Below are 13,803 nucleotides of genomic sequence, written 5' to 3'. Positions count from 1 at the left end.
ACACACACTGCCAGGCAGCAAGCAGACAGCTCAGAACTGGGCTCTGCCGTGGACTTGAGCTAACTGGCTTTTCAGCATTGTGAAAGCTACTCAAGCCCTTGTGCTTGTGCAGAGGTGGCAGAGGAGGGTGCAGGGGAGTAGAGGTGTGGTGTCATTTAATACTTAAGGTGAGGCACTTGCTCGGTGTCTCCTGTAGCAGTGACCCAGCGCCTGCTGCCTGGTTCTGAGTGTAAGTGAAGTAACTCCAGCATGCGCTGGGAAGTAGGTAGTGGTGCCATATGCTCTGTGCCTGGAAGCGAGCAGATTCTTTGCTTGAGTTGTTCATGTGGTTTGTGGAGGAATGGCTGGCTGGTTCTCTATATTTGCCTATTTCCTGTGAGGCAGTGTTGGGAGAGCAAGAGGGCTGTTATCCACACATCCTAAGATGTTTCATTATAAATACTGTAACTCAGGGATTTTGAGAATATTTGCATGTGGTACAAGTGTTTCATGAAGATGTAAGTGTTTTAAGCCAGGGCAGCTGGGGACTGAGGTGTTGGGGATTGAGGTTATCATCAAGGAAGCTGTTTTCTAAGATGATGACTTAGTTGAGGATACAGCCTCCTCCTCCTCTAGTTTGCAGTACCTAAGGCCTGATCAGTACCCTTCCCTAGGGAGTAGAGGAAGCCGGACAGTGGAGGGTGATGGTACACAGCTTTAATCCCCTCATTCAAACAGCAGAGGCAGGCAGATCTTTGAGAGTTTGAGGCCAGCATGGTTTGAGGTCCAGGACAGTCAGATTTACACAGGGAAACCCTGTCTCAAAAGCAGAAGGAATAGGAAAAGGAGGAGGAGGACGAGAAGGAGGAGGAGACAACAGAGGGATTTGGACATTTTCAGTAATTTTAAATGGAAGGGCACAGAAAGACAAAAGTGTATGCTCTCAGCCATCAGCGGGAACCACAAGGGTTGATATTCTAGGAGAAAGTGGATAAGTGGTTACTACAGGCTAGGAAGGTGGGAGATTGGGGAGAGGGAGGAGGTATTATGGGGAATGTGGATGACAGATGCCAACATACTGTCATGGAAAAGGAACATATTGCTCCATAGCACAGCAGGGTGACTGTGATTTATAACACCTTAGATATTTTAAGAACTAGAAAAGAGGAGTTTATAGGCTCTGAAATCAAAGACATGGTAGAAATATAGATTTCTCTGATACATTGTGTACATGTAAATGTATCTAAGCCTGCATCAATTAAAATATTTTTTTGTTAGTTCTTTGAGAGTTTCATGTAACTTATTTTGATCATATTCACCCCACCTCCCCCAAATGTCTCAGATTCAACACCTCCATTCCCTACCCTTCTAACTTGTGTTCTATTTTTTTTTTAATCCTTCAAGACTAATTTGTGCTGCCCATTTATTCTTGGAATGTGGTCAACTTACCAGGGGCCACAGTCTTAGAGAATACTGTCTCTCCCCCTCCCAGTATCTAGCAATTGCCAATAGCTCCGTGCTAGGGATGGATTGTGTACACCCCCCCCACACACATACACACTGGGGTTTTGTCTGGTGTGGGTTGATACAAGTCATGTGTATGCTGCCCCAACCACTGTGAGTTCTTATGTCTTAATTCAGGTAGTGGTACAAGCTGGTGTAGCCAATATGGAAACAGGTACAGTGGTCCCTCAAAAACAAACAAAAAATACATTTTAAAAATTATGAAAAGACAGCAGTGAATGTTCCTCTAAGCCAGAAGGTGGTTTGCAGTTACCTCTTTCTCTCTACTGGGAAGCACATCCTTCTCCAAATCTTCTCTAGAGATTGTGTTTGCCGGTCTTGTTTCTACTAAAAGGAAACTACTTTCAACAGTGAAGATCCAAGGATGAAGACAGGCTGTCAAGCTGAGAGCAGGCACACTTGTACACTGTTAGAACAATACTAGCTTTTCCCCTACATAAATGGAAAGTCTTACCTTCCACTGTATCACAGCATTGAAGGATGAGGGCTTGAGCTGGAAGGAGTTTTATAGACCATCTGGTTGGACCACCTTATGAGTCTCACAGGCCAGGGGAATCCTCATAGTGTACCTCAAGGCAATACATTGGTTTCACTTTTAACTTAGATTCTTTCTTCCAGATGGGTTAAATGAGCAAGCTTGGGATGAGCACGAAACTCAGCTAAGAAGAAATAGACGTGGAAGCTTATCTTAAGCATGAAGCTTAAGAACCCCTCTCTTGCAGTAAACTCTAAGTGAAGTCACAAGGGATAAAAGCAATCCTAAAGTCACACTGTGTTTATCCCTTTGAAAGGTGACTACTTCATCTTATTTAAGCCGTAGACTAAATTAGGAAGATTGTGCCCTAATTTCACTTTGAAATCTAACGGCTTTCTTAGAGCTTCTGCTTATTGATGATTGCAACCACATTTTGAAGCCGAAGTTGTCTCCCCTCCAAACCCATGATTGAATTTTTCACCCTTGAGAGCCTAGATGTAAAAGTTCGTAAGAGACATATGAAACAGAATCAGCACATGACATATACTCAAGAGGAAAGAGGACATATGTTTGCACGCACACACCTGTACAATATTTTGTCTGATAACAAAGTTTAAAATAAAAAGAAAAAAAATCATTTCTATGTGGACATCCATGGCAGCATTAGTTTCTACCAGTTTTTTTTTCTGAAAATCAGAGTATCAAATGTTTTGAAAATGATTCCAAATGTTTCCCTAAATATTTTCAGAATACCAATCAAACTTATAGATTAGCTCAAAAGTACTGTGTGTGTGTGTGTGTGTGTGTGTGTGTGTGTGTGTGTGTGTGTGTGTGTGTGATAACATTCATTAGCTTTCAAAACTTTTTCTTCATGCAGTGGCTTTTAAAGTTGGGCTGAGGAGATGGTTTGATGGATAAAGCTTGTGCTTTCCAAGTGTTGGGACCAGAGTTCTAGTTCCCAGAACCCAAGTTAAAAGTGGGGCCATTGTGGAGGCTTGCCTATAACTCAGCACTTGTAAGGTAGAGATGGGAGCTCTGGGGCCCCTTGGGGGCAATGGTGCTAGGGACAGTAGTCAGACGGTCAGCTCTGCATTCAGTGATAGGAGAGGGGCACCTGATGTCAGCCTCTGGCACACACATACCCATGCACATGTGAACACAAATGCTCCTCTACATATATGAACATATACATCTATACATCACACACACACATACAAAAGTAAAGATAAACATTTTTAAAATCATGGAGTGTGTTTTGGGTTGAATCTTAGGTGAGATTGGTTTTAAGTCCAGAACTCTTCCTTAAATGTTTGATCCCCTTTGAATGTTTAATACTTTAGAAAAATATTTATTTATTTTATGTATTTGAGTGACCAGTCTTCATGCATACCAGAAGAGGTAATCAGATTTCATTACAGATGTTGTGAGCCATTGTGTGGTTTCTGGGAATTGAACTCAGGACCTCTGGAAGGCCACCTAGTGTTCTGAACCACTGAGCCACCTCTCCAGCCCTGTGTTTGATACTTTTAAAAGACAGAGAGGGGCTGGATTTATGCCTGCTTGTTTAAATTCTTGTGTATTTCACTTACAGCCTTCTTGTGTGGCAAGTCCCGTTTTACTTCACTCAAGCATAGAAAGTTTGGAGCATCTATACTAATAATAATTCTGTAGTTGAGTTTTGCTTTTGTTTTTATTTTTTGTTTGCTTGATCCCCCCCACACACATCCCCATTTAATAAAACTGAAGTTACAGGTTGTTGTGAGTTGCTTGACATGGTTGGGAACTAAACTCTGGTCCTCTGGAAGATCAAGATCATCATTGAACTATTATTGCAACCAACCCCCCTAAAGATTTTAATCATTAAAAACTAAGGAAGTACTGATATAGTACTTGCAGAAATGATACTATGTTAGTAAAGACAATTACGAAAGAGCTCGTGACTCGACCTGTATAAAATACGCAGACAAACCACTGAGAGAAATTAAGGTAGTGGTTGCCAGGGCTGGGCTGTGGAAAGGAGGTCAGAGGGCAATTGAGGAACTATGGAGAGTGATTGCTCGTGGCTGTGGGGCTTCATGTTGACACAAGGAAAATGTTCTAAAATTGATGGTGGGTGATAGTTACACACCTTGAACCATACTAAAGCCAATTGAATTGTGTGGGTGCCTTAAACAAATGAATAGTGTGCTGTATGAATTACACCCCAGCAAGGCTGGATAAGCATAACCTACATTAAAATTTCCTATATTCTCCTTTAATGGTGGCTACATTGATATTTAGTTTTTCAAGTTTTCTTCAACAGTTACTGTTGTGGCTTAGAAAAAAAAAGTACTAAGAACAATTGAGATAAAAGTATTTCACACACAAAGATGCCTTTTTTCCATTCTGAATAGTTCTAGATATAAAAATAAAATTACCCTGAGTCGGCACAGGGGAGGGGGGAAGTACCTGAGGGCCAGAGTTTGCATTGCTATTTCTGCTGCTGTTAGCTCCATTGGAATGATTTGAGCTTGTGGGATTGCCTGTAATGTTGGGGCCCTTAGAGGAAAAGACTCATTGGGACTTCTGGGGATAACTGCTTCATTGTTTTCTCCCACGTCACACTCTGCTGGGCCAGCAACGTGAGGGTTCTCATTAATATCCCTATTTGGGGAAAAGGGGATGAATTCAACAGAAGTTCAGTGTCATATTAGTTTGTGAATTAAGAGCATCTCCTTCGCCACGTTAGCTGTCTGGCACTGAGAGCTGCATGTTTGGGTGGGAGTGAGACCCTGAGCCATAGAAGGAAGTGGATAAGTTAATAGTAAAACCTTGGTGCACAACGAGAGAGATGGCAGGGCTGTGTGTGTGGGAAGAAGCAGGAGACAGAACCCTGGTCTGTCCAGTCAGTCTGGTGGCCAGAACTTTAGTAATGAAATAATGCTGGGACTGCAAATGTTCGAATTAGCAATTCAATAAAGCAAGCAACTTTCCTTGTCTTTCCCACCCAGAGCTGGCCCAGCACCAACCATATCTCATCAGATGGATGTATTTTGGACACCAAATATAGATGGGTGGGGGATTTGTTGATTCCCACCCTGTATGTAACAGGCAGAGGATACAGTCGTCGGTTCGCAGACCCTTTTGGTCCCAGGCTGTTTCCAGAATGCATTCACTGCCCATGAGGAGAAAAGAGCTCGTTCAAAGACTATTTGGTTTTGATTTTTGTGACAGGAAATCATTTTGTGTAGCTCAGGCTGTCCTGGAACTAACTATGTGGCCCCCTGCCTTAGCCTCCCCAGGGCTGGGGTTACAGGCGTAAGTCACACACTCAAGAGGACATTGAATTATGTATGAATTAGTGTGTAGCTATAGAGATTGTAGAGTGAGGATGAGCATCAGTAGGGTGCTGTTTTATTTGTTAGGGAGGCAGAGCTCATGGGTATCATCACCAGCTTACTGGCTATGTGCAGAATATCTCTGCCCATCTCAGTTAGGTGTGGCCATCAAGAGCGGAATGGAACAGTAGAAGGCCGCACCCTGGGCAGCCTAGCTCTGTTGAGGGCTTTTCTCCTGCCCTTTCTTTCTGGAGGAATGGTCCTTGTGTTTAGCCACAGGACTGTTAGAAAGTTCTGGCTTACTTCCTATTGCTTAAGTCCAGACTCTGGCTCCATTTGGCAAGAAGAGATAATAAAGCTCGTACACAGAGGTGAACTTTTCTCCAGGCAAATCTTAATTAAATACTCATATTAATCTTACAGCTACTTATCCCTGGGGTAAAAATTCCTGTTTATTGGTGCTATGTCATTAATGAACATAAGTACTAGAGATTACCTCGTTTTATTATAGTTTGGCAATATTTTAAAAAACATGTTTATCGAGTTTGGTAAGTATGATTTAGAGAGATAATCCTTCTTTGTGAGTGGACCTTGAAGACAATGTTAACAGGCCCTTAAAACAGAACAGCTAGAGTTACTGATACTATTATCATCCAAAGGTTGCTATAGCAACGAGTGGTTTGATTGCACTGTGCAATTGGTGGTACTCTGGGCTAGTGTAAAAGGAGCCCACTAATTTAGCAGAAATGCTCCTGGAGCAATTTAATTAAACCCCAGTAGAATGAGCACCGTATTCTCTGAGAAACCCTGAGATGTCGTTCTGGTTAGTCCCTCTAAATTGATGAAAGATGAGTTATGAATCTGTTTTCACATTTTCACAAAATTAAAAAGTAATTTTATGGTGAGGATTTTTTATATATTTGAAAATTATTTTAAAGTTAAGAATAATTATAATGCAGATATGTTACAGGCAGTGCAGATTTTAAAAATATTTGAAATTTTATTTGTCTTTGATGCTTTTTACCAAGGAGATATTTATATGTTGAGTCTACTCCCATGCCTATTACCCTCTCTTTTCTCACCCTTCTTCAGATACTATTAGTCTACTTTGACCCTGGCTTTGCTTCTTTTATTATACATATACATGCATGCATACACAATTTTATACATTTATATAAAATCTAGGAGTCACAAATGAAAGAAATAATTGTCTTCCTGAGACTGGCTTCTTTCACTTAATGTGATTACCTCCAGTTTGTAGTTTGTCCTCCCCCCCCCCCAGCAGTTAAAAGAATTTTAAAAAGGTCACAGGAGACTGTAAGGGGAAAATGTGGGGATGGAAATGTGTCAAGATCATGGCCATTTGGGGGTGGGGTTGAGAGAGAAAGCCAGTGGATAACAGGCCATATCCTGTTTACCATGACAGAATCAACGCCTGCATGTATGGAAAGCTTTAGGAATACTGTGGTCTGCCTGCATGTATGGAAAGCTTTAGGAATACTGCGGTCTGGAGTAGCATTACAGGCATAGGCTGTAGCCAGCAGGATGGAATTGCATGCTCTCCTTCCTTTCTGGTGCAGATCTCGGTCCTGGTTACTCTCCTTGGGCTCAATGTAGCTATCTTCTCTCCTTGAAGTTTTATTTTGTAGGGATTCCTCAGAGACACATAGATGGCAAACACTAGGTAGTTCACACCAATTCTGTGCATGAAGTGGACTGGAAAACATGCTCTAATTGTTCGCTTTGGACTTTTGGCACTGAAAAGGGTCCACTCTCAAAGGCAAAAAACTGGCCTGTTTTCATACGTATGGCTGTTCTTTATGCAAATGTTACTCTTCTGCCACCCAGAGGCCAGATTGGGGCGTGCATGCTCGCTGTACCTTGTGTCTATTCTCTGTTGAGAAGAGTTGACACAACTGCACAAACTTGAGGTTATTATGTATTCACTTTTATCATGAAACATAATAAGCCTTATGAGTTCATGATCAATCCCCAGTTGTCCAGTCTCTCTGTAGAATTGCTTGTTTGATATAAGATAAATTCAGTTATTCTTTTAAAAAAATAATTTATTTTTACTTATGTGTATGTTTGTGTGTTGTGTGTGGGTGTGCACACATGCATGCGTGGTTGCTAGTAGAGGCCAGAAAAGGGTGTCAGGTACCCTGGAGCTGGTTACCATCATTTGTGGGTGCTGGGAACTGAACTTGTGTCCTCTGTAAGAGCAGCAAGCGCTGTTGGCATGTGAGCCATCCCTCCAGCGCAGACTCGGTTACTCTTAAGTATCTAAAAAAGTGTGACAGTGGGGTTGTGGCTGCTCCGTTCTTGCCACACCACCTCCTGTCTCATCGTTGCAAACTGTCACCCTTATTGTCTGGTTTGTTGTGGAGAGCCATGTAAATAAGGCCTTGTACATTTTTCTGTGCAGAAATATAGACCATACCCCATGCAGAACGAAGAGCTCGACTAAGTCCACTTGGAGGTTTGAGGTGGTAGGTGACTGAAGTTAGCAGGAGAGACAAGAGGGTAGGGAACATCCAGTTTATGAATTTTCTGGGGAAATCCCTGGCATTTCTCTGGGATAATATCAAAAAGGTCCTTGGGGGCTGGGAAGCTGAGGTTCCAGCAAAGACCCCAAGGCCCAGCAGGGCTGTATATTTCTTTAAATTCAGATGGACTATTTCAACTGTTTGTCCCTGTTAGGGATGTCAGCGTGCATTTTCCCCAGGGTTTAACCTGTACTCCGTGGCCATTTTCATAATCTTCATGCTTGTTTCTGGGAAACTGAGTATTCGGGAAGAGAACCAATCAGCTAAGGAACAGAGAAAAATGCTGCCTCACCTGGGTTTCCCTGTTCATCACAGAACATCCTGAACACGGCTTCCAGGAAAAGCTTTGCTGTGAGGGGACACGTGGGGCCAGTCATAGCTTAGCTGGCCTGGCCAGCTGAGGTCAGTGCTGAGGGCTGTGTGGTGTGCTCACTTCCAGTGCTGCAGAAGGGACAGCTGAGTCTCTTTGAGAATGAATTAGTCATTTTTTCTTTCTCCCATTCCATCTGTGGGATCCAGGGGAAGAGACAAGTGGGGTTTGCTCAGGTGGGTACCAGTTGCATCCTCAGCATCTGTGCTGTTTTGTAGAAGCTTCAGAGATGAGCATCCTTCCTTTGTTGTGAAGGGCACTGATTTATTTCATGTTCTCCCCACTCCTCACCCCCCATCCCTACCCCAGCTCCAGGATTTCCGGTGGCAGTTCCTGCCTTGTTTACGTCTTAGTGTACACAAATAGTGTGTGTGTGTGTGTGTGTGTGTGTGTGTGTGTGTGTGTGTAGTGATCAAATACTTTATCCTCTGGTAGGGTCAAATGTTAAGTAGTCTAATCTAAAAACCTAGCTAATGCCTTGTTTATAACTCGTCATCTACTTTTATTGTTTTCCTTTTCTTTTTTTGTTACTAAAGTTCTGTTTAGCAGTTCTGATGAGAATTATTTCTTTTGCAGAGATTAAGAATTTGGAGTCTGGCAGATCTCCACCTGAGGAGGATGATGGGAAGGTAAGGAATGGTGTTTACCTGGCCTCACTGTCTTCCTTGTGTGTTAAAGTAGACATGACAATTGAGCCAGTGTTCATAAAAATCCACAAGTCAGCAGGAGTGTGCCCCAAACCCAATTTCTTTTATGAGGATTGCAATGGGCTACACTTTTATGGCCAAACCTTGACATTTTTCTGAGTTGTCACTGTTGTATACATGAGAACATACTGTACTGCCATAGTCTCATCCGTGGATGTTGGCTGATAGTGCTTTACCCATGGGCAGCTTTCAGGTGTGTTTTTGCTGGACACACATCCTTGCCTTATTTTTAGCTCTCAGTGCTAATTAAGAACACAGATGAATTTCCTGTTTATGTGTTGTGATGTGAGTGATGTGGTTTTATTGATGTTTTCCAAGAGCGCCCTCCTAGCTCATGAGAAATAAACATTAATGTGGTGAGGATGGAATGTAATGAACTGTATCACCTGTGTCTTTTTCAGTGCGTCAAAAGCCAGCTGGATGGACTGAACGAACACGAGGACCAGGACCACCTAGATCTGGGTATGTTCCAAAACGCTGCAATCCCTGCAGCCAGCTGGAGGAGGGGGTAACCTGGGCCAGATATATGGTGAACAAAAAGAAAATACATTTTAGGATGAAATATTCCTCCCTGGGAACCTTGCTTACGTCTTTCAGCCTACCTAGGTCAATTTTCTAGAATGTTTCAATTCATTGCAGCACAACTTCCATTTACAATAAAAAAACACACAGGAAGAACCCAAGATGTTTGCTGAGGAGTTTCCCTCTGACAAAATCTGGCATCGCAGTTGTCATGGTTACTTCATTATCTCAGTGTGGTGGGCACTGGGCACTTCATTCTAGGGGCACCCCCGAGCCCATGGAGTAGAATTATGGTACTAGGCTTGGGGTGTATTCTGCCTGTTTCACAGTGCTGCTCAGTGTGTTCCCACAAAGATGAGCCTATGTGGTCTCCTCCAAACTCCCACGTCTAGGAGAAGACCAGATGTTGTGGTAGTTGTGGTGGGATAAGGTGGCTGTTCCCACGGACCTGGGTATTCTCATCTACTCCCAGATGTCCTTTCTCCATTCCCTGGGCTCCTCTCCAAGTCTCCCTCCAGGTATTTTCTACTTCTTCAAGGCTACTTTGGATCACAGACATATCCCTGGGATTATTTAGAGGCAGATAGAGTGGACTGAAGTTGTTGGGATAGGAGGATATGGGCCAGGCTGCCAGCAGATGCCTAGTGCCTGGCGTGTGCCTGAGCCTTCTTCAGGTGCAGGGCAGCCGGGGCATTGTGCATACCCAGAGAGCACGGAAGAACAGAGCTGGCTTGGAGGTAACCCCAGACGAGGAGGTTGGGGCTGAGGCCAGTGCCCAGGCTAATGAGAGTTGAGAGTATGTTGAGCAGCAAAGGTGGTTAACTTATGGAGGAATCATGAGGGGTTCCTGGAGGTTCTGCTTGTGTTTGGCATCCTTGGTAGACACGTGTCAGAGCTGTTACAACAGTTGGGAAATCCCATAGCCTAGAGGAGGCCAGGAGGAAGCGTCTACAGTGTCGGTTGGGCATGCTGCTCTGGGCTTGGCCCTTAGCCAGCGGCGGTTTGCTGGATGTCCCTGCCTGAGGTGCTGCTGAACTTGGAACAGCAGCTTAGTTGTGCACTGGGCAGTGTGCACACATCTGTGAGAATGGTAATTTACTGCCAGAGCCCAGAACAGAGGAAGAGGAAGGAGGAAACAAAAAGCAAACATCACAAAATGGGTGACTGTTGTGGGCCACAGAGCTGGGAGCATGGCTGTTATTCACGCATACAGGATGTCTCATCTACGGATTGCATCACACCCCTGGGAATGTCAGCTTCGAAGAATGTTTACTCAGATTGCTGGGGGAAGAGGGGTTGGCTGTCAAAAGTATTAAATAGTGGGATTATTTTTAATTTGGGGCTCTAAAAATTCTGCCCAGTCTCCCACTGGCGTACTTGTTGGGCGAGAAGATTTTTGCTCTGTAAACTACAGGAGAACTGCAGTAGCCCTGCCTAAGTTGAGTGCTTGGTCAGTGACATCATTGTGTCTGAAGAGGAACATTAGGAAGGCTGAGAAGGGGAGAGGGAGGTGAGGGAGAGGGGTGAAGGGAGACACAGAGAGAGAGGAGAGAGACAGAGCGAGGGAGAGACAGAGACAAAGGTAGAGACAGAGACAGAGAGAGAAGGAGAGAGAGACAGAGAGAGGGAGAGACAGACATGGAGAGACAGACAGACAGACACAGAAACAGACACAGACACAGAGAGAGGACCAAGCAAGAATCCAGCTATCTATGAAAAGGGCCATGGACATGGCTCTCTGACTCTAACATTTGCTTTATTGTTTACTTAGACTTCTGAATTAAGAAGGTGGGGGGGGCCTCCTGATTTTATGAAAGAAATAAGAAGAAACTTTAAAAGGATCATTGAGCTAGAGAACAGGCTGCAATAGTAAGCAACAGGCAGACGGAAGCCTGAGGCAGGAATGGGAAACTGCTCCTCCAGAGGCCACTTCCTATGGTCTTTGGTGTGTGCTGGTCCTCTGTCCAGGCTCTTAGGAAGTGCGGGGTAGAAGTGTGAAGTCTCTGCTGTATTGTAATATTTTAAGTTGTGTGGTAAATGTAGTGTTGACTTGTAAACTGTATCAGTGTTAATTCTGGTTGAACTTCCCCTGTGATGGTTATGTCTGGGTTCCCCTGGGATGGTTGTGTTATCCAGAATGGTTGGCAACAGCCACTCATGTCTGTTGAGCTTCGAGTGTGAGCGGTATGTCCCAGGAGGTGCAGGCTTAGTTCAGTTTGATTCTATTCTATTGGGTAAGTCAGGCTAGAGTAAGTTCCTCATGACCCCCCCTCAGAGCATCAGGGTCATATTGGCTGTTAGTTTATACTCTGGCAATGGCTGTAATTGTAGGAATTAATGGTTTGAAATAGCTGGTAAGCTCATCCAAGTCAATGCACCAGACCTACCTGAATGAGTAGTTGACATCAGTGTTGACATTGCTGTTAAGTCCAGGTAGAATGGCCTTGTTCTCTGTGGATGATTAGCAAACATGTCCAACCTTGTCATCTATCGCACAATTGAGTTATGAAAAAAGTTTCTGTGTTTTAAGGAAGCTTCTGATTTCATGTTGGACTGCATTATTAGTTATCCTCAGACTGCTGTCTGGAGAAACTGTAGGAATAGGGTTTACTCATCTGTCCAAAGGCTGGGATCTGATCCTGTGGCTATCACAAGAAGACAGTGGGATTCCTTCACAGTAGACAGCTGGAGGAAGGGGGCAGGGCAAAGCCTTTGGGCAGTAGAAGGAAAGGAGCTAGATGCAGGCAGCATGGTTGGGGCTATAGGTTAGATGCAAGAATGGATCCATTGGGTGGAGTTCACAGGACTAAGTAAGATGAAGAAACAAGGTTAAACCTTTAAATAGAGCTGGGGTCAGGACTGGGCGTCAGTACTGTGGCGGGGAGGATGGGAAGGGACATCTGCTGGATAAGGGCTCAGTCTGTGGGGCCTGCAGTGGGAGGGGGAGATTGGTGGAATCCGAGCTACAAGGAGACAGAAACCACACAGAACCAGCCAAGCAGTAGGCTGCTTGATCAGTAGCTGTTCGGCAAACTCCTGTGAAAGAAGTTCACCCCTGGTGGCTTTGTTTGGAAATTAAAAATTCCAGTTGAAGTTAAGTTCCTCTTTGAGATTTCTGAAGCCCTAGTCCCAATGTCTTAGATGAAACATAAAAGCTTCTGAGAAGTGATGGCCCTGCTCTGTCCTCGAGGAATGTTCCAGAGTGTGAAGGAGGTTGCACACACACCTGATGTCCTGACTGATGTTTTTCTGTCAGCTACTAGTGGCTGCTCATGGATCTACTGATATTTTAGTTATTGTCTGAGGCCCCACGGCCCAGCAGTCAGCGTCCTACCTGCCACTCAGGCTGCAGCCTGGAGGGACTTCTGTCCACAGCCCCAGCTTGGCCAGTGCTACCAAATGTAGTTTTTAACTAAATTTCTGCCATTTTATCATTGTATTTACCAACAAAGACTCGTAAGTCAGATGTGGGGTTGAAAAGAGGCCAAGAAGCAACCAGCTGACCTTCCTTTTTTGGTCAGAGACCCAGCAAAAGATGCATCTCTCTACTTGTCCCAAACCAAAAAGACTGCAAAAACCCAAGTCCCCTCCCTACTCCTTCCTGTGTGTCTCTCTATCCATATTCCTGGTCAACTAGTTGCTGGATCCACCCCTTGAACCAAGGTTTGTTTGTTTTTTTTTTTTTTTTACATTAATGAAACTGCAAACTTGGAGTTCACGGTGTGATCAAGTATTCTGCAACACCTGACTCTCACACTGAAGCTAAATTTCCTGCAGTAATTCATCACCCATGCTCTTCATTGGATTAAAGATGGTAGGAACCTATGTGGATCGTCATTGGATTCAAGGTGTGTGTGCGTGTGTGTGTGTGTGTGTGTGTGTGTGTGTGTGTGTGTGTGTGATGTAGCCATTGGCATGGAAAAAATATAAGGGACTGGTGAAATTGAGATGGCAATCCAAGGGCACGGGAGCATGTCTTAACTTTTCCTGAGGTGGTGGTGGTAAGAGATGGAGAGCATTGTGGGGTGAGGGTGGAGTGGTGAATGGAATCAGTTGGCATGTATCTTGGGAAGTTTCAATACTGAGAAGCTCTGGCTCAAAGCCGTCTCTTATCTGCTGTTGCAGATCTGGCTGGCAGAGACTGGGCTTGGCAAAGGGCAGAGATTTTAAATAGCATTTTGATAAATGAGACTTTGGGTAGGGACCCGGGAGATGGCTCAGTGGTTAAGACAACTTGCTGCTCTGGTGTAGTCCAGAAGTTTGAGACCCAGCACCCACAGTAATACAGTTCCGGGGGTCTGGTGCCCTCTTCTGGCCTCTTTGGACACTGCATGCATTCACTGAATGGTTCACATACATATAT

At 44.2% G+C, this 13,803-nt stretch overlaps 1 protein-coding gene across 2 annotated transcripts in view; it reads left to right on the top strand.

Annotated features, from left to right (window-relative positions):
- Arhgef28 (Rho guanine nucleotide exchange factor 28) overlaps window positions 1-13,803 on the top strand; it is a 286,411-nt gene that overhangs the window by 149,269 nt on the left and 123,339 nt on the right. For both annotated transcript variants that reach the window (XM_051183017.1, XM_051183018.1), the window contains exons 8-9: window positions 8,788-8,840; window positions 9,320-9,380. In XM_051183017.1, coding sequence (XP_051038974.1) covers window positions 8,788-8,840; window positions 9,320-9,380 — 114 coding nt within the window. The remainder of the gene's footprint in view (window positions 1-8,787; window positions 8,841-9,319; window positions 9,381-13,803) is intronic.

Source organism: Phodopus roborovskii, unplaced genomic scaffold, assembly GCF_943737965.1.
Source record: "Phodopus roborovskii unplaced genomic scaffold, PHOROB, whole genome shotgun sequence".
NCBI lineage: Eukaryota > Metazoa > Chordata > Mammalia > Rodentia > Cricetidae > Phodopus > Phodopus roborovskii.
This window is presented reverse-complemented; position numbering and strand designations above follow the sequence as displayed.